Source organism: Notechis scutatus, chromosome 5 (genome assembly GCF_049901735.1).
Source record: "Notechis scutatus isolate UNSWTSFEM ecotype Mainland chromosome 5, rNotScu1.2, whole genome shotgun sequence".
Classification (NCBI taxonomy): domain Eukaryota; kingdom Metazoa; phylum Chordata; class Lepidosauria; order Squamata; family Elapidae; genus Notechis; species Notechis scutatus.
This window is the reverse complement of record NC_142013.1, coordinates 114,891,961-114,919,183: the sequence shown is the minus strand read 5'-3', so window position 1 is coordinate 114,919,183 and position 27,223 is coordinate 114,891,961. Positions and strand designations below refer to the sequence as shown.

General features: G+C 43.6%; 1 protein-coding gene across 2 annotated transcripts; it reads left to right on the top strand.

The window, feature by feature from the left end:
• The first annotated feature begins 3,854 nt into the window (after nt 1-3,854).
• SPON2 (spondin 2) lies at nt 3,855-14,671 on the top strand. 2 transcript variants are annotated; one of them, XM_087967608.1, is made up of 6 exons: nt 3,855-3,928; nt 4,696-4,921; nt 7,421-7,644; nt 9,962-10,153; nt 11,752-11,926; nt 13,592-14,671. In XM_087967608.1, exons 2-6 carry the CDS (start codon nt 4,699-4,701, stop codon nt 13,768-13,770), a joined length of 993 nt encoding a protein of 330 aa, XP_087823734.1. In that variant the 5' UTR covers nt 3,855-3,928; nt 4,696-4,698; the 3' UTR covers nt 13,771-14,671. The 2 variants fall into 2 exon arrangements, with proteins under 2 accessions (XP_087823734.1, XP_087823735.1); XM_087967609.1 differs by having other exon boundaries at nt 3,855-4,111.
• Nucleotides 14,672-27,223: the final 12,552 nt, after the last annotated feature.

The window sequence follows — 27,223 nt, the reverse complement described above, 5'->3', positions numbered from 1 at the left end:
TAATACTAGGTTTGTTATATCCCGGAAATGGCTGCCTAAACATAAATTGTTTGAGGCTTTTAACATTAACAGATTGACAGAGTTGGAAGGGACCTTGTAGGTCATGTAGCCCAACCCCCCACCCAAGCAGGAGACCCTACACCATTCCTGACAGAGGGCAGTCCAATCTTCTTGAAAGCCTCCAGAGATGAAGCTTCCACAACTTCTGAAGGCAACTTTTGTTCCATGGGTTGATGGTTCTCACTGTCAGAAAGTATCTCTTTAATTCCAGGTTGAATCTCTCCTTGGTCAGCTTCCATCCATTATTCCTTGTCTGGCCTTCGGGTGCCTTGGAAAACAAGTTGACCCCCTCCTCCTCTCTGTGGCAGCACCACAAATATTGGAAGGCTGCTCTCCTGTCTCCCCTGGTCCTTCTCTTCCCTAGACTAGCCAGGCCCAGTTCCTGCAACCGTTCATCATATCTTTCATCCTCCAGTCCCCTCATCATCCTGGTTGCTCTTCTCTGCACTCTTTCTAGAGTCTCAGTTCTGCAGAGTTGAATTTCTGCTATTCATTTTCTGAACACTCCATAAATATTTTTTTTTTCTGTTGGCTAAGGAACCTCAGCTGGTGGGGTCCACTTTTGCTATGGCCCTTTTCTTCTGGTACCTTGTGCCCCTCAAACAGATCTGCCTCCACCCTCTTGGTCTTCTTGAAGGCCTTCAAAACCCTGGCTCTCTTAGTTGGCCTGGGATCCTGATGGGGGAAAGTCATTCTTAAGATGGTTAGTAGACTGACAAGAGGATCCCACCTCTCACCCCTTTAGGTGTTGTTTCCTGTTTTATCCAGTTTTTGTTCATTTTAATGCTCTTTTTTTAACATTTTAACATGTTCATCTGTCTACATAAATGCAAAATACCCCACATGCATCATCACAGAATCTCCAGAACTGTAAAGCCTACAATCTTGAAATTTGGCACATATGTTCCTCTTGGTTTTTAAATGCTCACTAGGAAAGGATTTTTCAAAATGACCATCAGAGCATTTAGAGTATTTCTTATATTATTATTATTATTATTATTATTATTATTATTATTATTATTATTATTATTATTATTATTATTATTATTATTAACACGCTCTGATGCCAAGGAGTTCTGCTCTCCCTCCCCACCTGGAAAGAAGTCTCCACATCCACATCCTGTCCCTGCAGGGCAGCCTCCAGCTGCCAGAAGTCGTTCCGCCAGACCAGCTGGTGCAGCGGGAACCGGGCGGCGGCGCTCATGCTGCGGCCCCGACTCTACGCCATGGCTTGGCCCACCACGGCCCGGCCGACTGAGCACTGACCCGCCTGCTGCCCTCCGCCCGGCCCCGCCACCACTGCCCTCACCCTCCACCGCTGCCGCCGGGCCCGGAAGGAGGGACATCTCTTCCAATTGCAAAGCACAAGCAGAGGAGAGGAGTTTCAGTTTTACAGCAGCACCAAGCAGCTTTAGTACAGAACAGTTGAGCTAAGCCACGCCCAGGCTCCTGGCTGTCTCCTTCTTGCTCACACAGCAAATACTCTTTAAGTTTCCAAACAGCCCTCAACTCTCTAACACACTGACAGGATGCTAGCCAGATGAATATCGATGGATGCTGGGAGGCAGAGGCAGAATTCCTCCCCTCCCTTATTTTCCTCCCCCAAAACTAAGCCCGACCACATAGTTTCGTAGTGAAGCTCGGGTATAGAGCTAGTAGTTTATATTATTATGTTTATGATATTGTAAGCTGCCCAGAGTGAGTTTAGCAGTGAGATGAGCAGCGTATAAATTGAATAAATAAATAAATAATAATACTTCCCCTCTCCATTCAATTCCATCTTCAGGGCAACGATCAGAGAAAATACTTTTGCCGGATCTGGCTGGGATCTGGAGCTTTCTCTGGATGAAGAGGTGAAGCTAGCTGGCATCTCTACAGGCTTGTTACTCATTCAGGAACGAATGGCCTGAGTATCTCTGTTGATTCCCACAGGACATTCCTCTGCCTTGTTGTTTAAACAACCCTCCTCCTTTCTTAATTGAAGCCAAACCATGTTGCGGGCTGTAAGGAGCTTTTCAAAGAAGAGTTTACTTCTGGAACATGTTAAGTTCTGCTTAACTGGTTTATGTGATTAAAAAAAGAATTTTAACTTGAAGAGTGCTAGGAGCAAAAGATAAATATACAAACACACATACACACTCCTCCTTAATCCCACCGAGAACCCGATGCAGGATTGTGCAACAAGAGATGTTGCATCCTACTGAATTCTGGTTTATTTTACAAAACATGATGGAGGGGGGCAGTAGGTCTGGTTCGGGCAGTATTAAGCTGATGAGAGAGCCAGTTTGGGCTACTGAAAGGCTACTGAAAGGCTAGAAGCCAGGAGACTGGGAGTTCTAGTCCTGCCTCAAGCATGAAAGCCAACCGGGGTCACTTTTGGCCAATCACCAGGAGGCTGGCTGTTCTTGTTGTTTTGCAAAGCATAAGTCAGGGGTGCCCTCCCAAAAAGTCAAGTTGGCCCTAATGGTGGGATCAAAGCTCTCTTGTCTGTCTATATATGATTGCCTTTCTTCCTCTGTCATCCATCCATCCATCCATCCATCCATCCAGCATTCTCTCTCCATCTCTACCTACTGTATCTCTCTCTCTCTCTCTATCTCTAATCATTTCTCTAATCCTCTCTAATCTATCTATCTATCTATCTACCTATCTATTATCCATCTATCTCTAATCTCCTCTATTTCTCTATCCTAATCTCCTCTCCTAATCTATCATCTATCTATCTAAATATCTCTATATATCTCTAAAATCTCTCTAATCTATTATCTATCTACCTATCTTCTATCGCTATAATCATCTATCTATTTCTAATGTCTCTCTCATCTATCCATCAATCTATCCATCAATCCATCATCTATCATCCAATCTATCTATCTATCTCTCTATCTATCTATCTATCTATCTATCTATTATCTATCTATTATCTATCTATCTATCTATCTCTATCTCTCTATCTATCATCTATCTATCTTTAAATCTTAATACTCTTTCTCTTCTTTCTATTTCTTTCTTTCTTTCTTTCTTTCTTTCTTTCTTTCTTCTATCTTTCTTCTTATCTATCTTTCTATCTTTCTATCTATCTATCTATCTATCTCTCTCTCTCTCTCTCTCTCTCTCTCCATCCATCCACCCATCTATCATCGATCACAACTCTGTTATTCTGTATTTTGTAAGTGAAACTGAGTTTAACTGGGGTCAAGAATAACAACAAAGTTTCAGAGTTCTACACACACACACACACACAGAGACAGACAGACAGACAGACAGAGTGAGAGGTTGCTCCATGTTTTCCACCCTTCCCCCAGATACAACTCAGGAATGAAATGACATGCACATTACAGCCTTTTTCCAACCCCCCCCCTCCCCAATTTCTCTGGAGGCTTTTCCCTTTCCTAACTCAGAGATAAGCCCTCAGGTCCATGTGAGGGAGGGATTTTAATCAGCTTTTGGGAAAGGCATAAAACCTAACACAACAATATGCATGCAAGAAAGGTTTTGTGCTTGAGGCAGCTTTTTTCTGCAACTTATGGGCACGGGGAGAAATGCCATCGATCAAAAGCCTTGAAGGCGGAGGGGGCAAAGTTCTTGGTTAGCAAAAGTTGACATGTAGTTCGTTCCTGCAGTTTTTCCCCCCCCCCACAGCTGGCACACCACTCACAGTCGTCGCAAACCATACAGATGTTTCCAGCAACACAAGATGTGTTCAGGGAGTAAAAAACAAAACAAAACACTGCCTCGGCTGGACCAAAGGGACTTCTGCAGGCATAAATAGTGCGGTTTCCTCTCTTCGCCTTGCAGATTTTCCAGCTGAGAGACAAAGCAACTTCTTGCCCTAACAATCTCAGAGCAACAGGAACCCCCCCAGTCAGTGGAAAATGGTCTGTATTAATGATTAATGTGCAACGATTACAGCTCAAGGTTTGTGTATTTATGCCCTGCTCTTAAAACAGAAAAGGTTAAAGATTTAACTTTAGTGTTTTATCTTAGCCGGGCAGGTTTCTTTGCCTTTATTCAATTCTGTGTGTTTTCTAAAATATTTCCCTGTCATTAGGTAATGAACTCAAGTTGGAATGGATTAAGGGAGCATTTGGTGTTTCTTTATCTTATTTTTAAACAAATATGTCTTACAAAATTTAAAAAAAAGAATGCAGCTGTATAGTCTTCTTCCTATTTGTACTGAGACAATTCAGCCACGTTTATGATTCTAATAAGATTACAGATCAAATCAGCCTGTTAAAATCCTATTATCAATTATTGTTATCATCAAGACAGACACAGAACTAAGGAGAAATTTCCTGACCGTGAGAATAATAATTAACCAGTGGAACAACTTGCCTCCGGAAGTTGTGAATGCTCCAACACTGGAGGCTTTTAAGAAGAGATCGGACAACCATTTGTCTGAAATGGTGTAGGGTTTTCTGCTTGAGCAGGGGGGTGGACTAGATGACTTCCAAGGTCCCTTCCCATTCTGTTATTCAGTAAATCTGTGAAATATTGCTTGGATTTTTTTATGGGTCTCAAATAATCTCTGTTGATTTCATGGAGCATAGCTAGAGATGCTGCATTTACTTGTGGAATCCACTAACTCTGGTTCTTTTTCATTTGTGTGTTTGTTGTTTCCCCGCCGTTGGCAAGGAAATGGGAAGCTCACTGCTTATCTCTGGTTCTGACAAGACAATCGCAGCCCTGCTGGTTGCCCTCCTGAGTTGTGTGGATTGTGTCCCCCTCGAGGGAGATACCCTGTGTGGTGCAGAGGAACCAACAACCTACAGCATTGTCTTCACGGGGAAATGGAGCCAAGCAGCTTTTCCAAAGCAGTACCCCCTGTATAGACCCCCAGCGCAGTGGTCCTCTCTCCTAGGTAAGGAAAACCACGCATCTTCTTCTCCCAAGAAGAGTGTCCGCAGGGTGATGAGGATGGGGATGACAGCCATTCAATCTTGTCCGATTCTTGGTGATCCTATGGACCAGGTCTCTCCAGATCTTCTAGTCTTGCCTTCCTTCTTTGAGTTGGCTGGTGTCAGCTTTGATGGTGTCCAGCCACCAGGTTCTTTGATGGCCTGGTTTCCTTTTAAAGATGATGGTGATAGAAAGGTAGATAAGTAGATAGGTAGATAGGTAGATAGATGGATGGATGGATGATGGATGATAGATGGATGATAGTTGATAGACACAAATAGATATAGGGGATAGATAGATAGATAGATAGATAGATAGATAGATAGATAGATAGATAGATAGATAGATAGATAGATAGATAGATAGATAGATGAGATAGATGGATGGATGGATGATGGATGATAGATGGATGATAGTTGATAGACAAATAGATATAGGGATAGATAGATAGATAGATAGATAGATAGATAGATAGATAGATAGATAGATAGATAGATAGATAGATAGATAGATAGATAGATGGATGGATGATGGATGATAGATGGATGATAGTTGATAGACAGACAAATAGATATAGGGATAGATAGATAGATAGATAGATAGATAGATAGATAGATAGATAGATGGATGGATGGATGGATGGATGGATGGATGGATGGATGGATGGATGGATGGATGGATGGATGGATAGATAGATAGATAGATAGATAGATAGATAGATAGATAGATAGATAGATAGATAGATAGATGGGTGGGTGGGTGGGTGGGTGGGTGGGTGGGTGGGTGGGTGGGTGGGTGGATGGATGGATGGATGGATGGATGGATGGATAGGCAGGATAGATAGATAGATAGATAGATAGATAGATAGATAGATAGATAGATAGATAGATAGACGGATGGATGATAGATGGATGATAGTTGATAGAAAGACAAATAGATATAGAGGCTAGATAGATAGATGAATGATAGATGGATGATAGATGGATGATGGCGACAAATAAATATAGATGATGATAGATAGATAGATAGATGATAGATGGATGATAGTTGGATGATAAGTTGATAGATAGACAAATAGATATAGATGATAGATAGAAATCGATGGATGGACAAGTGGACTGATGGATGGATGGATGGATAGATGGATGGATGATAGATGGATAAGTATAGATATAGATGATGTAGAGATAGAGATATAGAGATAGCGATCATAAAGATAGATAGATGATAGATAGACAGAAAGACCTAAAATCATGAAGAAGAAGAAGATGATGATGATAATGTTATCCATTCAATTGAGTCCAACTCTTGTGATTCTGTGAGCCAGGTCTCTCCACATCTTCCAATCTTGCCCTACTTCTTTGAGTTGTTCTATGCTCTGCCTGGGGTCATCTTTGATGGCGTGCAGCCACATGTCCTTTTTACCACTAACTCTCCCAAACATAATTGCTTTCTCCAGTGAATTCCCTCTCATGACACAGCCAAAGTAAGTGAGACACAATTTGTGATTTTTTTTCCCTCCAGTGACATATCTGGTTTCAGTATTTGCTTGTTGGTCACCTTTGCTGTCATGGAAGATGAAGAAGCCCTCTCCAGCAAAACAGCTCAAACGAGTCGATTTTCTTCTTGTCTTGCTTTTTTAAGATCCAACTTTCACAACCAGAGGTAGCTACAGGGAACAGGATAGAGCAGACTAACTTTCATTTGGTTGCCAGGCTGATGCGCCCACTTTTCCATGTTGGGCTCATGTTCATCATTGCAGTGTGACCCAGTGCAACCCAACATGTCATTTCTGGGTGTATTCACCCCTTTGAATGTCTTCTCCCGAGAGTGTCCTACTACAGCAGGGGTCGGCAACCTTAAGCATTCAAAGAGCCACAAAGGTTCTAACCGGAAGCCCCCCATTCAATTCTGGAGATGACCGGAAGTCCGGTTCCCCCACCATAGAGTCTCCTCCTAGCATGGCATCCTTTTTCCTCTATCTGTCCTAACCTAAAGCCCCATCAATTGTGGAGCTGACCAGCAAAAGGGAGCCGCAGCAGTGGGATGGAAAGAGCCACATGTGGCTCCAGAGCTGCAGGTTGCTGACCCCTGTACTACAGGGTAGTAACAAAAAATCAGTATGGCAGGCACGACCGCACTATCAAAATGCCAATCTTTCTGAATAGTAGTTGAGGCTGCCATCTTGACTTTTTTGCCCCTCCTGAGGGGACATTCTTACCTCCTCCCTCTTCTCTTGCTGGTTTTTTTAGCTATATCCAAATTCACAGCCCTGAAAGACAGCACCAAATACACAATCCTGGAGCGTGTTTAGGGCTGGTTCTCCTTTTCTTTAGCAGACGTCAACCCCATGTTTTTGAGTCACAAAAAAATCTCCCTTCCAGGAAGAGAAAAAGAACCAGCACAACTTTATGAAGGAAGTAATTCCAAATCTGCCTCTTGTGCGTCTCGACTTCGACAGGTGTGGCCCACAACTCAGACTACGTCATGTGGAAGGCCAACGGCTATGCCAGCAACGGCATGCGTGAGCTGGTGGAGCGGGGGGAGCCGTGGGTGCTCATGAAGGAAATTGAAGCAGCTGGAGAGAAAATGCAAAGCGTTTATGGAATTTTCTCCGCTTCTCCTGTGGTCACCGGAACAGGACAGACTTCAACTCTCTTTGAAGTTGACCCACGTCATCCCTTAGTAAGTAACTCCGAGCCAGTAGTGGGTTTCAATTTTTTTTTCCTATGTATGGAAACCAATCATCCAATTGTTGGAAATGTTTGAAAAAACGGGGCACTCACGTATGGTGGTCCTGTAAAAAAGTCCAGGAGTTCTGGAACAAAATTTGATCATGGGTAGAGGGAATGACGGAGTTAAAACTTCATTACAAACCTGAAACGTTCTTACTGGGAATAATGAAAGAGAAATTTAGCAAAGCGGATACCTATTTAACAATACAGGTAATCACAACAGCCCAAAATTGGAAAGCAAGAGAAATTCCTGGGGAGGATATTACGATTGATAAGAATATTACAATGTGCCGAAATGGATAGGTTGACATTAGAAATGAAGGATCAAGATGAGTCAGAATACCATCAAATATGGAATAAATTTTATTACTGGAGGGACATGAAAGGGAGTTCATCAAATTGAAATAAGAATTTAAGGTGAAATAGGGAAGAGGTGAGGGACCTCCTATTCGAGGAATCATGAGAAAGAACTAAATAATTACAAAGTTTAAATGTATATATGCATATAAGGCATTCAGTTTTGTTCGGGTATTTTCCCACGTCATTGTAGTTGTGCTTTTAAAGTTGTAGCAACGTTTCGGCAGAATCTCATCTGCCATCATCAGGCTTCTGCATTGTGTTCGTCTGTGAGTCAGGCTTTCACAGCTGAAACGGCTGTGAAATGCAGAAGCCTGATGATGGCAGATGAGATTCTGCCGAAACGTTGCTACAACTTTAAAAGCACAACTACAATGACGTGGGAAAATACCCGAACAAAGCTGAATGCCATACATGTAAGTACCCGCGAAAACTTAAGAAAACAAATATGCATATAAATGTATATAATTTTTTTATCTTTCTAAATGCAAAAATGTATTGACATTTTTGTATGTATGTACATCAAAGAAGACCACCCCGTTCAAAGTTTTTAATGTTTATACTCAATAAAATGAAAAAATAAATAGAAAATCCCTACCGGTTTGGGGAGCTTGCTTCGTGCACACGTGCACAGGGCTCAAACCCTGCTCTCTATGTCAATGCTGGTGAGCTGTGCTGCTTTTTGGCTCAGCTGAGGTGCAGCAATTCACACTCCACACAAGTCAGCTGAGCTAATAAACAACAGAATATAGGAGAGGTAAGAGTGGGGGCGGGGGGAGGGCGGGCCCAGCCAGAGGTGGGTTTTGGCAGTTCTCTGAACCAATCAAATTTTTCCTCTACTAGTACGCCAGAACTGGTCCGAACTGGCTGAATCCCACCTCTGCTCCTAGTCCCATGATGGTGAGCCTATGGCACGTGTGCCACAGGTGGCACGTGGAGCCATTTATGCAGACAAATTTACCGCACTGCGCATGCGCGTGCCTCCCGGCTGATTTCCGGAAATACCGGAAGTGATGAAAGGGGCCCATTTTTCGGCCTCCAAAGGCTGCAGAGGCTTCCCTCGAGCCTCTGGGAGGCCGAAAAAGGCCCTAAAAACAGCTGGGAGGTGCACGCTTGTGAAATGCAGGAGGGGGCGGCAGGGGGATTGCGCACCCATGCGCAGGGGGCGTGGGGTCCCACGCACATTGCCTTCTGGGTGCTGGCACACAAGCGAATGCACACAAGTGCATGTGCCATTTTGGGCACAGGAGCCCCAGAAGGTTAGCCACCGTTGCCCCAGCCTTTGCTTTTTAAGGCGCAGTAAAGCTGCAAATGAACTCAAGAATTATTTGTCCACTCTACTTAAGACGGGCAGTTATTATTCTTTAATTACGGCTGCATAAATTTGCAAGCAATTAAAACAGCAGAGGATTCAAAGCAGGGATATAGCTCAACTGGCCCATGTTGGCATTTTCTCCTGTATTGATTATGCCGAAGATTGAAGACCGTTTCTATCACCCATGTGTTTTATTACCATAAAACGGGCTGGATTATTTGGGGGAAACCTTTTAATTCATTGAGAAGGTCGTCAGTGAAATATAACTCATTTCTAAGCCCGCAGCTCTCCGATTCGTGCGGCAATGAATTCAACTTTATTAAAATAATGCTTCACTTTATATTACTTATAGTCTGGGAAGGTTAATCTATCACACCCTGCTGAGTATCTCTCCGTTTTTTATTGCCAACTTGCTTTGAACTTCTCGGGGAAGTAATATTTTTTTTATTGATTGGAAAATAACTTGAAAATAATTAACGCCTTGATTGTCCTAATTCTAGCATGTGGCTTATTCAAATGATCTTAATTAAAGAGAACTATGCTCATCCCATCCAGTTTATTGAAACAAAGGATATTTTTTTCCCTAAATATCCAGGTATCCCTTGCAGCACGAATCGTGCCCAGCCCTGACTGGTTTGTGGGCATCGAGAATTTTAATTTGTGTGACAAGAATGGCTGGAAGCGCCGTGTCTCCATAGACCTATTTCCATATGACGCTGGAACGGATAGCGGCTTTACATTTTCCTCGCCCAACTTCGCCACAATCCCTCGCGACACAATCACGGAAGTAAGTTTCTTTACTTTGTCAGCTTTTGGGGTGATCCATTCCCTGTTGTCAGGTCAACTGTCACCTGGAGGCCTTCAAGAAAAGGTTGGGACAGCCGTCTGTCCAGGATGGAATAAGGTCTCCTGCTTTGGAATTGGACTAGGAGACCTCCAAGGTGTTGTGGTTGCCAACAGCCGGTGCAGATGGCAGTGGAGTCGGACAGTGAGGAAGAATGGGGACCAGTCCGGGAGTCTGGGGAGGACTTGGACGAGGGTCCTGCATCTGATGCAGAGATGGGGCCAAGACCATCTGGGAGTGGGGTGCTGACTCTGCAGCCTCTGGAGTCTGGCAGCAGCGAGGCAGAGGAACAAGGGGAGCCTGTTCCCAGTGCGCTCATGCGCAGAGCTGCTAGAAGGCGAGAGCAACTCCCAAGGGGCTACTTGGGAGTAAGGCTGGGAGGTGATTGCCTCTCCCATGAGGGATAAAAGTCAGACCTCAATGATGAAACCTTTGCAGGAATCAAAGTAGTTCAATAGTATCTGAGTCCTTCTGGGACCTCTGTGATCTCTGGTTGGTTTTTTTTTCTGGGACTTTAATTGGCATGTTATAATTATTTGGATGCTCCTGTTTTTTGGCACCATTCTACAACGCTGAAAGGTGTGCTCTTATCTGGGAGAACTGTTTATAAATAGTTCTGGCTGAGAATGAAAGTAATGTCCAGCATTGTATTAAAATAGGTTTTGTTTTTACTATGAGTTTGTGTTTCATTAAGTTTGATAAAGCCTGGGTCAGAACACAAAGTCCCTTCTAGCCCTGTGTTTCTATGATCGGCTGAAGTGGACTGGGGATACTGGTCAGTGGTGGGATTCAAATTTTTTTTACGATTGGCTCTGTGGGTGTGGCTTGCTAGGCATGGCGTGGCTTGGTGGGCATGGCAGGGGAAGGATAATGCAAAATCCCCCTTCCCTCCCCACCCCACTAACCTGCTTTCCAGCTCTGTTCTCCTGTGCAGGGCCACAAAAGAAGACCCAGCCGATCAGCTGGGACTTGGGAGGCGGAGAATAAATGGGGGCGGGGCCAGTAAGAGGCGGTATTTGCAGGCTCTCCGAACTACCATCAGGATCCTACCATCAGGAAGACGATATAGAGTGCTGAAAGCCAGGACAAGTAGATTTAAATATAGCTTTTACCCAACTGCTGTGATCAGGTTAAATGCAGAGTTATGAATCTGGTGGTCTTAACATATATATATCCTGGTTGTATAGTTTTTAACTGTTATTTGCTTTAATTTGTTTTACATTGTTATTTGTATATGTTTTTTGGTGTTGTTCAGTTGTATGTTGTGAAAGAGCCCCTTATTTTGTTGTTCTCAGGTTCTGAGTACAATGACAATAAATTTATCTTATCTTATCTACTCAACATTTCTGCCACCGGTTCTCCAGAACTGGTCAGAACCTGCTGAATCCCACCTCTGATACTGGTTGAGTGTTAAAGGGAAAGAGTGAAAAGAAGAGAGAGTGGAAAACAAGAACTGGAAACCTAATCAGGGTTCTTCCCACACTGCAGTGATTTCTAGTTGACTTAACTCACCTCCTTTTGACACCTGCTTGATTTCACAGATCACCTGTTCTTCCCCAAGTCATCCTGCCAACTCATTTTATTACCCCAAACTTAAGACTCTGCCGCCAATTGCCCGGGTGATCATGGCAAAACTCAAAAGGAAAAAATTGGGCTTTCTCTTCTCTCAACCAAACGTCACAACTACAGATAACGAAGTACAGGATTCTGTCTCAGGTAAGTGTTTTATTCCTGGATAGATAGGAAGTTTTAGAGTGGTACCATGGCCTAGAAGGTGGAGCTTTCACCTCACAATCAGGAGGCTGTGAGTTCGATCCTTGGTAGAGGCCGATATTTCTCTCTCTGGCTACAATGAGAATATTATCTGCTGAACAAGACTCTGCATTGGTGACAGGAAGGGCATCCAGCCATTAAAACGCTCTGCTAACTCCATTCAGTTGCCCAGACTTCACCCCGCAAGGGATTATGGGATCATTAAAATAAGATGATGGTAAAGAGAAAGTTTTGTTTTAATTATTCAGCTGTGGAAGAAATGCCTACCCTGAAGGCCAAACGGAACGTATTTTACCAATCAACACCCTCAAAGCTCTTCCTTTGGGAATATAGGATGAAATTAGGAAAATGGGAATGAGGAACTTAAAGTTAAGGGGAGAAATACTTGAGAAATTGATAAAATATTTCAATAGTTCCTTTGTTTTGCCAGTCCTTAGGTTGGCAGAAGTTGTGGGTGCTCCATCACTGGATGTTTTTAAGAAGAGACTGGGCAGTATTTGTCTAGAATGGTGTAGGGTCTCCTGTTTAAGCAGAGGGCTGGACTAGAAGACCTTCAAGGTCCCTTCCAACTCTGTTATTGTTATTCTGTATAAGGCTCCTGTCTGAGCAGGGGTTGGTCTAGAAGACCTCCACCATCTGTTCCAGCCCTGGATTGTCTTGAAGACATAGAACATAGGCTAACAGAGTTGGAAGGGACCTTGGAGGTCTTCTAGTCCAACCCCATGATCAAGCAGGAGACTCTATACCATTCCAGATAAATACTTCCCAATCTCTTCTTAAAACCCCCCCGTGATTTCCAGTTATCCAAACCATGAGTCCTTTATCACCTATCAGTAAACACGGTGTACAAGATTTCAGAGTTTGGAGTTATAACCAGCATGAAGTTTCCTTAACAGAATTTGCTCTCTCAAAGAATAAAAAAAGGTGGACACCTCCTTCCCTTATTAGATTCCTTTCATGAATGGAATCCACAATTGGATCTGATTTTGCCTGCCTGGCGCATGACTCCTTTTTCACGCATCCCCTCATCTGATTATGCACGCCTGGCCAAAGTTACTTATTTATTAAATGTCATCTATTTATTGAATTTATACGCTTCCCATCCCACTGCTGGATGGCTTACGAAAGGGATTGATCCTATTGGCTTTACTCAGCAGTGGGATCCTACCTATCCCACTACCGGTTCAGTGATTGCATGTGCACCTAATGCGTGCAACACCTAATATGCGCGCACAGCTTTCCCCACACCAGTTGAGGCTCTGCCACGCCAATCTGCTGGGAGGATAAAGAAGAGAAACGTGCAGGGATGGGCGACAGGGCCGATCCTGTGCTTTTCTCTCCTTTCTCCTCTCAGTTGATCATTGGAGCTTTTTTTACTACCGGTTCGGCCAAACCGGTCCAAACCAGTAGCACACCACTACTGGCTTTACTCACCCTCTGTCTTCAGAAGCTTTTACAAGGTTTCATGCTGCAATTACACACATTTATCCCGCATTTTTGTCTTGGAGAAAATTAAATCAATGGACTGTCCCCCCTCAAAAAATGCTATATCTTGTAGTCCTGTATTAAAAACAACAACCACAACTTGAAACCGCTTCTCTCCTGCAGAAACACCCTTGGATTGTGAGACCTCTCTGTGGTCTTCGTGGGGCCTTTGCCGTGGCACCTGTGGAAATTTAGGAACGAAAAAGCGGACTCGGTACGTACTTCTCCAGCCCGCCAACCATGGGACCCCCTGCCCAGACCTGAGCGAAGAGACACACTGTGAACCGGATAACTGTGTCTGAGATATTTTCTTTGGACAATCCTTTACCTCATGTAATTTGGGGGATATTTAAGATATCTTTCTGTTGATATATTTTTTTTATAGCTCAAGAGGAGTCTATCCATCTATCCATCCAACAGAGAGATAGATCTACTTAGGTATCTGTGCTTTCTACACATTTATTGTGAGTTCCTACAGTGCCACCTAGTGGTCAGAAACAGTAGCAATACTAGTAGTAACTCTTAATAGTAAAATGTTACCAACATCTGTATGGAGAAAAGAGGCAGGCGGGGATCTTTTCATTTCTGCTAATTCTGGAATTTATTTAATGCATCTGGGGAGTCATGATCTCATTTCTACTGACTTATATAATATGCTGGAGAATTAAACGTACACATTTTGAGGGAGAATCAACTTGAAGGAAAAAAGAAAACCAAGTTTTTCTCAAGAGTACAAGGAAAAAGCAGAGAAAATTTTTTTTGGGTTGTTGTTGGTGGTAATTCTAGAATTTTTAAGCTGCGGTTTGAAAAGTCTGTGGTGAAAGCTCTTGGCAAGCTCTATCTTTTATGCAGATTTCTGTGAACTTTGTCCCATTTTGTGAAGAGCTAAGGAAGCCCAAAAGGAGAACTGTAAAAACAATTTGCTGAAAAGTTTGTGTACCAAGGCACAGGATATACTTCCTCTATACTTCCAGTGTTCTATATTTCTGATTTTTTAAAATATCCATTATACATGCATGCCCAACCTAAGGAGCATTTTTCACGATAGCTTTTTAGTAGTAAGTTAAAATATAGCACCTCCTGGTACTATGAGTGTTAATAACCTAAATCTGCAGTCTTGAGCCTATTTCCTTGGTAGTCACATCGGCCCAGCGGGAGGGGAGTTCCTAATAAAGCCACACATTATAAAAGTGCAGAACCAAAGCACAATTACATTCCTTCCTCCTTGATGTGGATTTGAGTTCAGACGAAATTCCACTGTGGTAATTCAGCAGAGGGCAGCACCGGGCCTCAAACTCAGGGAAACGGTTCCCAGATTGGATCCTTTCTCTTTAGAGCAAAAATCTCTGCCTGGAAAGATAACACAAAGACTCTCTCCATTCTGAAGTTCTGCAATCAAGTTTCTTATAAGCGTTGTGAGGAATGGTATCATCAGAGTTCAGAGTTTTATTATCTCTCCCTCAGTAATTTTTTTCTCTATCATTTGTTCTCTCCAATATCTATGTATAAGTATCTATCATCTATTTAACATCTGTCCCTCATCTCCATATTTCTATTTATTTCTCTCTCATTTTTATTTCTATCTATCTATCTATCTATCTATCTATCTATCTATCTATCTATCTATCTATCTATCTATCTATCTATCATCTCATCTTTCATCTATCTATATCTAACCTTTCTCTTTCTCTATATCTATCTAACCTTTCTCTCTATCATATCTATGTTTCTGTTTATATAATCACCTGTCTATCAATCATCTATATCTATATCTATCAATCATCTATATATCTATCATCTATATCTATCTATCACCTATCATTAATTATCTATCTTAACCTTTCTCTCTCTCATATCTCTTTCTGTTTATCTTTCTGATTATCTATCATCAATCATATATCTATTTATGTATCTATCTTTCATCATCTATATCTATCTTAACCTTTCTTTCTCTCATATATATCTTTCTGTTTATCTATCATCTATCATCTTATCTGTTTATCTATCATCATCTATACCTATCTTAACCTTTCTCTCACACACACCTATCTTTTTGTTTATCTATCTATCTATCTATCTATCTATCTATCTATCTATCTATCTATCTATCTATCTATCTATCCATCCCTGTATCCCCTATCCATCTATCTATCTATCTGTCTGTCTATCTATCTATCTATCTATCTATCTATCTATCTATCTATCTATCTATCTATCTATCTATTATCTATCTTTCATTTATCATCATCCATCTATCATTTGTTTGCCTATCTTCTTTTTCTCTTTCTCTCTTTCTATCTCTATCAACACCACAAATGTTAGGAGCTCCCAGAGGTTTTAAAAAAAAGGAATATAAGTCTCGTGAGCAAATAAATATATCACACACATATCCTGGGAAAGAGGAGAGGAGAGGGAGTGAGACCAACAAAGTGAAATCGAATTCTAATCATGGCTCTGGGAAAGCTTTCCCTGAATTTCTTCTTCCTTAATTCTGAAGCATTCCTCATCTGAATGCATGGAAATAAATCCCTGAACAAAACACACACCCTCACTTCCATAACACCCATTGGAAATAGGCTTGGGTCAAGAAATCAAGATTGGAAGAGGGTTTTTCAACTACTCCCCATAGAACAGTTTGGTTTCCCAGCCTCCCTTTCGAAAGGGCCATATCTTACAAAATGAAATTCAATGTCAAGTGAAGTCCTAAACTTAGGCAAGAAACCCCAAAAGTACACATACAGACTGGGTGAAACCAGGCTCAATAGCAGCAACTGTGAGAGGGATCTTGGAGTCTTAGTGGACAACCAGCTAAATAGGAGCCAGCCATGTGCAGCAGCAGCCAAAAAAGCCAATGCAATCCTAAATTGCATTAACAGAGGGATACAATCCAGAGCAAGGTAGGTACTAATACCACTGTATAAAGCCTTAGTAAGGCCACACCTAGAGTACTGCATTTTGGTCACCAGACTATAAAAAAAGATGTTGAGACTCTAGAAAAAGTGCAGAGAACAGCAACCAGGATGATGAGGGGACTGGAGGATGAAAGATATGATGAACGGTTGCAGGAACTGGTCATGACTAGTCTAGTGAAGAGAAGGACCAGGGGAGACAGGAGAGCAGCCTTCCAGTATTTGAGGGGATGGCCCAGAGAGGCGGGGGGGTGGGGTGTAAAGTTATTCTTCAAAGCCCCTGAAGGCCAGACAAGAGATAATGGATGGAAACTGATCCAGGAGAGATTCAACCTGGAAATAAGGAGGAATTTTCTGACAGGGAGAACAATCCACCCATGGAACAGAAGTTGCCCTTGGAAGTTGTGGGAGCTTCATCCCTGGAGGCTTTCAAGAAGAGACTGGGCTGCCATTTGTCAGAAATAGTCTAGGGTCTCCCGGGTTGGACTAGATGACCTACAAGGTCCCTTCCAACTCTGATGATCTGTTATCTGTTAAAAGTGGAAAGGCACTTCTAAATGTAGGTGTTTAATTCTCCTTTCGTGTCTGTGGCGTTTCCAGGAGCATCTGCGGGGCTGAAGCCAAAATTATCAAGATGGCGGCCATTACTCCCCCTCCCCCAATGGAAACCTTACTCTTTCTTTACAACCATTGTGCAACACCCACAAAAATGGGGGCCAGAGCTTTGGCTGTAGGTCATCATCCTCATCCTTTTTTGGCCCCCTTGAGTCTTTACTGCACACTGTTTTTGAAGATTAAAGCTGGTTACCAAGGTCTATTATGTACTCCTAAATGTTTTGCCTGAGAAATTGGGAGGTTGGATGAGAGATACATGGAAAGACGTGACTGAGGTTAAAAAAAACAACAACCTCAGTTAATTTAATTTTAATTAATTCAATTCAATCCATAACCCTTGCTATTTTTTCCAAGGGTAAATGTGAACCCTCTGATGGATTGCGAATTGAAAAGCTTCCGTAAATATATAAAACAAAGCAGCTAGTTGTACAAATCAGGATTAAGACATCAACGTCGCTTCAGAGAAAGTTTATTCAGGGGACTAGTCCTTTCTCTCTTGGAGGGCCAGACAGAAAACTGGTCTGTTTTTCTCTGTCTTCTCTTTCCTTTTACAATAATTCCATATATGGCATTTATTTATTAGATGAAAGCACATGGGAAAGAAACGACTGGCAAATATTTAGTCTGATAGGAGCCCTGAAAATGCTTCTTTCAGCTTCTATTGACTCAGATCACTCCATGTCTAACAAAAGCTTTCACTACGAGGGTAACAAAAGCCAGGAACTTCATTCAAAGGTTGGACTGAATTTGTAAAACCATTTTCCTTTGTAATAAAAGAGCGTTTAGAATTACAGCTACAGGTACTTTTTGTTAAAACAAACTGCGCCATTCTAATGTCTTCTTTGTCTACTATTGCTCTTATTTCATTCATCTCGGATCCCAAGGCAATAAAGCCCAACGGTTTGTAAATGCCTCCAAGACAAGTGAGAAACATGCAAAACATTTTGCTGGATAGTGTTGTTCTGGTCACCGCAATGCTAAAAACTATGTTGAGGCTCTGGAAAAGAGGGCAGAGAAGAGCAACAAAGAGGATTTAGGGGACTGGAGGATAAAACATGCAAAGAACAGGTGCAGGAATTGGGTATGTCTACTTTAATGAAAAGAAGGACCAGGGGAGACAGGATAGCAGTCTTCCCATATTTGAGGGGCTGCCCCAAAGAAGAGGGAGTCAAGCTATTCTCCAAAGCCCCCGAGGGCAGGACAAGAAACCCTGGATGGAAAGTAATCAAGGAAAGCAGCAATCTAGAATTTCTTTGGCAGTGAGAACAATTAACCAGTGGAACAGCTTGCCACCAGAAGTTGTGAATGCTCCAACACTGGAAGTTTTTAAGAAGAGGAGATTGGACAGTCGCCTGTCTGACATGATGTAAGGTCTCCTGCTTGAGCAGGGGGTTGGACTAGAAGACCTCCAAGGTCCCTTCCAACTCTGTGACTTTGTTTAATAAAAAGAAGGACGAGGAGTGACACGATCGCAATCTTCCAATATCTCAGGGGTTGCTACAAAGAAGAGGGCAGAACAAGAAGCAATGGATGGGAACTAAGCAAGGACAGAAGCCACCTAGGATTAAGGAGAAACTTCCTAACCCAAAAACTTTCCTGAGAGCAATCAACCAATGGAATCACTGGCCTTCGGAGGTTGTGGGGGCTCCATCACTGGAGGCTTTTGAGAAGAAGGAGAGCCACTTGTCTGAAATAGTACAAGGCTCTCCTGCCTGAGCAGGTTGGGTTGGACTAGAAGACCTCCAAGGTCCCTTCCAACTCCATTGTTCTATGTTGTATGAATACTCTGAGGATTTTGCCTTTGAGTTATGGGCAACTGCCTGGAAAACTCACGGCAGTTTTCCTTGCAAGATGCCAATGGTTTGCCATTGCCTCTTTCCCAGGGCTAGGAGAGAGTGGCTGGCCCAAAAGTCACCCAGCTGGCTTTGAGACCTAAGGCAGAACTAGAACTCACAACCACCCACTACATTAAACTGGCTTTAGGAATAGTGCACCTGGGAGACACATACCTCTGCCCAGCATATCCATTAGGAGTTTCAAAGAGATATTGTGGTGACCCAGGAAGCAGCACACACGTAATAAATTCCCAAACATAAATAAATTTCCTTATATGCCTCCAACTTGGCCCCACTTGTTCAATTGTTCTCAGTTGGAGATTAAACTCTGTCCAAAATAGTCTCCAAAAGAAAGAAATACAGTCCAAACTCAAAGAACAGATAACGGAGAAATAAAAAGCCAAAACCAACTGCACTGAAGGAATTTCCACAACAGACCAGGATAACTAATCACAAACTTCAAGAAGATAACAAGGCACAGTCCGTTGGATGTACGCCAACCAAGATAAACCTTAGCTAGAAATAAAACACGCTTTGCTTCTAGCAAGGCTGTTTTAAATGCCACCCCCCCATATATTATTCCCCCCAGCTGCAGCCAATGAGGGGGATCATGGCCACTTCCTCTCCCGTAAGCCATGTTGTTCCCGTCTCTGTTCCTCCCTGCATGTCCTAGGATGAAGAGGGGGTGGGCCTGCGTCTTCCTCTGACTGCCCAGCCGGCCTCTGCCCTTCCCCAGCCTCCTCCACAACCTCCAGACCCACACTTCCACTCCCTGTCAGCTGTTCCTCCTCTCCCTCGGAGTCAGTCTCCAACAGGGGCGTGACAGGTATAAAAAGGTGTCTCATTGAGTGGATTAAGGGAAAAGTTGAATGCTTCTCAGGCAAATTGTTCTGAGTTGGAAGTCTCAAATGTCTATTTTTGTTTTACAAGGGGGAAAAAAAAAGGAGAATTTTGACATGGGATACACTATCTGTTTGCCTCCTGCCAACCTATTGAACAAATTTAAACTGCATCTAAGAAACTTGAGTCCCTTGCCTACCTCAACATACAAAGGCAAGATGAGTTCAATTGATAATTAATCAAAGCTCTGACAGGTATTTTTTTTTATATACAGCAAAGTCAACAAAGTGATTTTTAGGTCTAGGAGCCAAAAGCCCATATCTGGGAGGCTTTTAACACTCCCCCCCCCCTCTGTTCTGATGTCCTTGACTAAACCGGTTAAAATGGATCGCAAGCCTTTTATGCGGCTCTATGACTCTTTCAAAGCTGTGTTCAGAGAACAGGCAGAGGTTCAACAGGAACAGATATTGTGCCCTCCGTCCCTCCCTCTCTAGTTCTGAGCCTCACAGCTGTTCAAAAGCTGAACTGGTTCCCCACCCACCACCCATATGGAATACAGAATACCAGAGTTGGAAGGGACCTGGGAGGTCTTCTAGTCTGACCCTTGCTCTTTGACCTCTGCCCTCACCATCACAAGCCACAGGGCTGTCCAAATGACAACAAGGGCGCCATGATGGTGGGGCCGTAGCAGACGTCATGACTTCTGACTTGCACCGTTTGCAGGAGGATGTCATCACAAACATGTCTGCAACCCTCATCTTCCCTGCTCCACTCACTCCTGGTTGATGAGCAGCTACACACTCTCCTGTCTCTCTTCTCAAATCTCAAAGCTCTGTCAGATCACAGAGGAGGATAAACCAACAGTGACATGGAAGCCACCACAAAAAGGAGTGTTGAATTTATATTTTACCATCAAAGAAATAAAGAGAGACTAGTATAGATCTATTGCAAGCTATTTAGCTCTCTTCAGCTAGCCATACCCTTCCTGGGATTCAAACCTGGGCTACTTTCATATTGTCATGCCCCTGTTGGAATCTGATTCCGAGGGGGAGGCCTAGCAGCTGACATGGAGTGGGAGTGGGGCTCCATTGGGTGTGGAAGAAACTGGGGAAGGGCAAAGCCGGTGGGCAGAGCAGGGGAGAGGGAGACCAAGGGAAAGGGAATTCAGAGGAAGACCCAGGCCAACCCCCTCTTCATCATAGGGCACGCAGGGAGGAACGGAGAAGGGAGCAACATGAGTTGCATGGCTTACAGGGGAGGAAAGGGCCCTGATTCCCTTCATTAGCTGCAGCTGGGAACACAGTGTTTAAAAAGGGATTTTTTGCACAGCTAGTTGTTGGAAGCAAATTGTGTGTTATCTTGTTTTGTCGAGGCTTATCTGGGGTCCTAGGGTCTTACCAACTGTGTGTGTTTTACTGGCCTTTCAAGTCTGCAATTCCTTCTCCTACCCTGTCCAGGTAATTACTGCATCGTGGTTTGTGTGGATTTTTAGTTACAGTTTATATTTACTTTGTTTTCGGACTGAATTTCCTCCACTTAAAGGCTATTCCTGAGAGAGTTTTTCTCCAGCTGAAGATAACCTGGACATTGGGGGCAAAGTTGGAGATAATTAAAGGGACCCTTCTTGCTTATTTAACTGTATTGCCTTTGTGCCACGCCCCTTTGGGTCATCACACATATTAGGTAGATGTATTAACCTCTGAGCCACAGGGTCTCCTCGAGGGGTGAGATTCAGCTGGTTCGGTCTGGTTCAGGTGAACCAGATGTTAAATTTGCATCTGGTTCAGTTGAACCAACTGGGTGGTCCAGCCTACTCCTCCCTTCACCTCCCAGGAGTCTCCACACAGCCGGTTTTGGGTGCAGGTAAGGCTCTTGAAGGGCAAGAAATGGGCCAAACTGGAAGTTATAGAAGTCCGGAAATGGTCATGTTTCCAGTTTCTGGAAGTTCTCTGGACCCTGGGGGAGGGGACAAAATGGCCCTCCCAGAAGTTCTACGCCCACCATGGCCACCCAGCAACTGGGCAGATAACTGGTTGCTGGAAGTTTTGAGTCCCACCCCTGCTCTCCTCTCCTCACAAGAGCAGGGGTGACTTTTGCAGAGATTGGGTGATTGTGGAACTCTTTTGTCATTGAAGGATGTGGAGGAGGACTTCTGCCCTTCTCCTCATTCACTGTCCTCTCCAGACCCAGATAGCCTGTCCTTTCTTCTGTCTCCCGTGAATATCTCCGTCTTCCAGTCCTGGTTGTCCCAAAGGTGTTTTTTCAAGAGGCAACTGGATTTCCTTGGTTTTTCTTGGAAGATGTTTTCCTTCTCATCCAAGAAGCTTCTTCAGCTCTGACTGGATGGAGGGGAATGGAAGGATTTATATTCCTTGCAGACAGCTGGTCACTTGCATCCTTTTAGAAGGTCCTTGAGGCCACTTGGAGGCTTGTCTGTGTCCTCAGGGTCACCTGAGTAGTGCAAATGGTGGAGCCTTCTTGGAACTGCTGAGAGGACTGTAAGGAGGCTCCACACCCATTTGCACCACTCAGGTGACCCCGAGGACACAGATAAACCTCTCAGTGGCCTCAATGACCCTATAAAAGGATGCAAATGACCACCTGTCTGCAAGGAGTCTCAATCCTTCCATTCCCTACCATTCAGTCAGAGCTGAAGAAGCTTCTTGGATAAGAAGCAAAAAAACTTCAAAGGAAAAAGAAGAAAGTCCAGTTGCCTCTTGAAAAAGCACCTCTCGGACAACTGGGGACACAGATAAAGCTCCAAGCTGCCTCAATGACCCTCTAAAAGGATGAAAATGACCAGCTGTCTGCAAGGAGTATAAACCCTTCCATTCCCCACCATTCAGTCAGAGCTGAAGAAGCTTCTTGGATGAGAAGTGAAACGTCTTCAAAGAAAAATACCAGACAGTCCAGTTGCTTCTTGAAAAAAAAGCACCACTGGGACAACTGGGGACACAGACAAACCTCCAAGTGGCCTCAGTGACCCTCTCAAAGGATGCAAATGACCAGCTGCCTGCAAGGAGTATAAACCCTTCCCCACATCCTAGTCAGAGCTGAGGAAGCTTCTTGGATGAGAAGCAAAACATCTTCAAATAAAACCCAAGAAAGTTCAGTTGCCTCTTGAAAAGGAAAGCACCTTTGGGTGTCTCTTAGGAGGCAGGTCTCACTGGATTATGAACGGTTTGGACTTCATTCAATCCAGATGGCCACAGGATGGCAGCAAAGAGATACAGCAACTTTCCTGAGATTGGCAGCCGAAATTCCAGTAACCCCAGTTTAAGAAAACAAAAGAAAACAAACGTCAGTCTCACATAGGTGTGGAGAGGGGGCAGAAAACAACCAGAGAAAAGGAGATATGTTGCACACACCCGCCCCCAAAAAAAAAGAATGTAGAGGAGAGATAAGAAAAAGAAAGAAAAGAAATTGCATCAGTCAGAAATGCTGAGTGCCTAGATGGAATCTAAATAGAATAATAGGGTTGGATGGGATCTTGGAGATCTTTTAGTCTAACCCCCTATGGCCTAGGGCACGATATCCTATACAGGGGTGAGATTCAACCGGTGTTACTACCGGTTTGGTGATTACGAGCTACCAGTTCTATAGAGCCAGGCAGAACCGCTAGCATGCCGCCCCTGATCCTATACCTGTGATGGCGAACCGATTGCATGCGTGCTGGAAGCGGCATGCAGATCCACTTCTGCTGGCCCACCAGAGGTCGCCTGGAAGAGCCCCACTGCGCCTATGCGTGCGCCCCCACCAGCCAGCTGATTGTCAGGTATCGGCTGTGCATGCGCAGGGGAAAATGTGCACATGGGAGATGTGTGCGCATTTGCAGAGGCATGCGGTGCAGGGGGGGATTGCATGTGCAGATGCACGCAAATGTGCACACAGGAGGTTGCATGCACATGCACAAGGGGACACGGGGAGTCACACATGTATCCCATCATGGGTGCAGGCATGCAAGCATGCAGACGCACATTTGGCATGCAACGTGGAAAAGGTTCGCCATCCCGGTCCTATCCCGTTCTGGACTTTCTTTGGGCTTGATGGGATGGGTGGACATGATCCTACAAAGCATAACAGAATAACAGAGTTGGAAGGGGCCTCGGAGGCCTTCTAGTCTAACCCTCTGCTCAAGCAGGAGACCCTCTACCATTTCAGACCAAGGGGTGTCCAGTCTCTTCTTAAAAACCTCCACTGTTGGCGTGCCAGTGGCCCATTCATGGCATTTTGCTCAGAGAAGCAAGAACAGTTTCTTCTTCTAGGACCTTCCCAGACTAGCTAAGATCTCCAAATCTTCATGAGATCTTCATCTAAGATCTTCATGACTTTCTCCCCTCCTCCTCTTGTCCTCTTCCAACAACTCATTGCCATGTAACCAGTGGTGGGATTCATCCGGTTCTCACTGGTTTGGGAGAACCGGTTGTTAACTTTCTGAGCAGTTTGGTGAAGTGGTTCTTGGAAGAAATCATGAGGGCGGAGAACGAGTTGTTAAATTATTGGAATCCCATCACTGCATGTAACTGAGCCCATCCGTCTTAATGCTGGTCTTTCCTTTCCTTCTACCTTTCCCAGACTTCTCCAGAAAGCTGGGCCTTTGCCTCGTATGCCTGAAGTAGAATAATTTCTGTGATCCAGTACTCTGGATCAATTTTTTTGGATGGCCATTTGTTTGTCATTTTAGTTGTCCATGATATTCACCAGGGTCTTCTCCAGCCCCAGAGTTCAAAGGCTTCGATATTCTTCCTACCTTCCACTTCAATAAATACCCCAGGTAATTACATGCGCCTGCATTATTCTGATTTTTGTAGGAATCGAATAACAGCGTCTGAATAATATTTCCAAGGTCTTCATGATTACTTTTCCCAGTGGTGTATTTCTTGACTGGTTGTTCCTTTGATGGTTAATCTAAATGGTAGAAGTCATTCATCATTACTTTGTTGGGCTAGTCTCATTCCTTTTACTTTATGTTTAATTTTGCTCCCATTTTTCACTGCATCCCTTGACTTCTCTTACTTAGAGCTTACAAATATTTTGCATCTTCATCTATCAGAGTAATGCCACCAGCATAGCATGGGTTATTGATGTTTCTTCCTCCAGCTTTGAAGCCACACTCATCTTCTTCCAATCTAGCATCCTTTGATATATTTATATATTCACCTGATAAGTTGAATAAATAAAGGGGAAAATATTCAGCCTTGTCATAATCCTTTGCCAGCCCAAAGGCAGCCTGCCTCACATCAGCTTCCTTTATCTAGATTTTCCATGAAGACAAATCAGATGTCTATGGAGCTTCTGAGGTCATGATTGTCCCAAAGCCACTGGACTTTCTTAGTTTTTGCTTGAAGACGTTTCGCTGCTCATCCAAGCAGAAGAACTGAAGAAGCTTCTTGGGTGAGGAGCGAAACATTTTCAAGCAAAAACAAAGTCCAGTTGCCTTTTGAAAAAGCATCATCCTTTGGGAGGATGTTCTGAGATTTCCCCCTCTTTTAAGGCACCTTCCATAATTGGGTGTCACTGACCTAGAGAAGGTCTTTCCATAAACCATGAAGAAGGCACGGATTTATTTTGGGGTATTCTTTGGGTTTCTCAGAACGGAAGAAGCTTCTTGGAATGAGAAGCAAAACATTTTCAAGGGGAAAGAAAAAACCCCAGAAAGTCCAGTTGCCTTTTGAGGGGGGGTAGAAAAAGCACCTTTGGGACAATCATTTCTGGAAAAACTCCAGTTAAATTTAAATCATGGCTGCTGGTTTGCTTTCCCTGTTGGTAAAAAACAGACAGAGCCTCCTTGGTGTGGGGCATCTGTAGTTATAAGGCTCTGAGGGAAGACTTCCCCGCTTTTCCCAGAAGAATGAAATATTTTAGGAAATATATTATATTTCCCTGGATGATAAAAGAAGGAACATGTTTTAAAGACAGAAAAGAGCTTCTTGCTCCCAGCAGATATTTGGTGCCCATCAAGAGAGACTGGTCCAGCCTATCTACAAGACAAAAGACCTCCAGTTCCAGGGTGATGGGATGAAGACACGACCCCTCAGGACATAACAGGATTAACCCATCTAGCAGGAGAGCTCACCTCATGGCACAATCTCCTAAGCACATTGCATCACCCAGCAAGCTTCAACCAAACCTGGGAGCTCAGGCAGCCCGCAAAGTGAGCTATGACCCCTACAACAGCCAACAGAAAATATGTTCTTGCGCAGGAACAGGAAGATCGAGTGCAAAGTCCAAGAAAAGGTACACATACCCCCCTCTCTCTCAACTCCATGTGGTCAGCTGCCCAGGACCTCAAACCACGTGGTCCTGTTCATCAATAAACCATCTTTCCAATTGTAGACAATTGCCAGAACCGTCATCCTGAGGCTATCTGGCAAGCACATTTATTGCTCAACGCTCTCATTCCTGAATGCGGCTACTCACAAACAGCGACACTGAACCTCTCCAGAAACACACTGTTGTTTTCTACAACGTAGCTCCATCCCCCATTTCAAGGGCTGATCAAAGATAGGATGGACAACGGTTTCTTATGTCTGCAGTCCTGGGCAGATCATCGGAGCCCCGAGTGTGAATTTAATGAACCATTCCCAAAGAAGCAATCCATCTTTGATGGAAAAAGACACGAAACTGTTCTTCATTCCTTCAGCCGGAGGATGTTCCTTTCCCGAAGGGGGTTCTGGGGGAAAGAGTGGGCCACCGAGAGGATGAGTTGTTACCGAAGGGAGGCCCACTTTTTTCCTCTCAAAACCTGCCATTGATCTTGCTCTCCCTCTAATCCTGCAGGAAAATTTAAACGATGACTTTATTGAAGAGGCAAGTCTTCCAAGTTAAATTATTTTCTAACCGTTTATTCCCTAGTTCTTGAAGTGAGAGAGAAAGATTGGGTGAGAATGAGAGAGAAAGACAGAGAAAGAAAGTTTGAGAGAGGGGGGGAGGAAAGAGCAGGTGAGAGAGGGAGAAAGAGAGAGGGAGAGGGAGGGAGAGAGAAAGAGAGGGAGAAAGAGAGAGAGATTGAAAGAAAGAGGAGAGGGAGGGAGAGAAAGAGAGATGGAGAAGGAGGCAGGGGAAAGAAAGCAAAAAAAGAAAGAAAGAAAGAAAGAAAGAAAGAAAGAAAGAAAGAAAGAAAGAAAGAAAGAAAGAAAGAAAGAAAGAAAGAAAGAAAGAAAGAAAGAGAGGGAGACAGAAAGAAAGAGAGGGAGACAGAAAGAGGGAGAAAGGAGAGTGAACAAAAGATTGAGAGAAAGAGTGAGTGAGAGAAAGAGGACAGCGAGGGAGGGAAAGAAAGAAAAAGAAAGAAAGAAAGGAGGGTGAGAGAGCACTTTTCATCATAGGAAGTGGACAATGAAATAAGATTGCCTTTGATGTTTGCAGGAGGAAAATAAATGTTTTCTCTGCTTTTGATCTCTTGAAAAAAGGCTCCCAAGGAACAATGCATGATTATGTAGCCCGGTGACACTGAAAAGCTCAGCCGCTAATGAAAAGGCACACCTGGGTTTCCATCAGGTTCACACAAGCATGGATCGTGCACAGGAGGTGCTCCTCACTTTGTAGGTCATGTA

Bases quoted from the DNA above. Each gene is read 5' to 3' on its own strand.
- SPON2 (XM_087967608.1), top strand. From the start codon at position 4,699: ATGGGAAGCTCACTGCTTATCTCTGGTTCTGACAAGACAATCGCAGCC. The intron at 10,154-11,751 runs GTAAGTTTCTTT...TTGATTTCACAG, and splicing joins CTCGCGACACAATCACGGAA to ATCACCTGTTCTTCCCCAAG. The intron at 11,927-13,591 runs GTAAGTGTTTTA...TCTCTCCTGCAG, and splicing joins AGTACAGGATTCTGTCTCAG to AAACACCCTTGGATTGTGAG.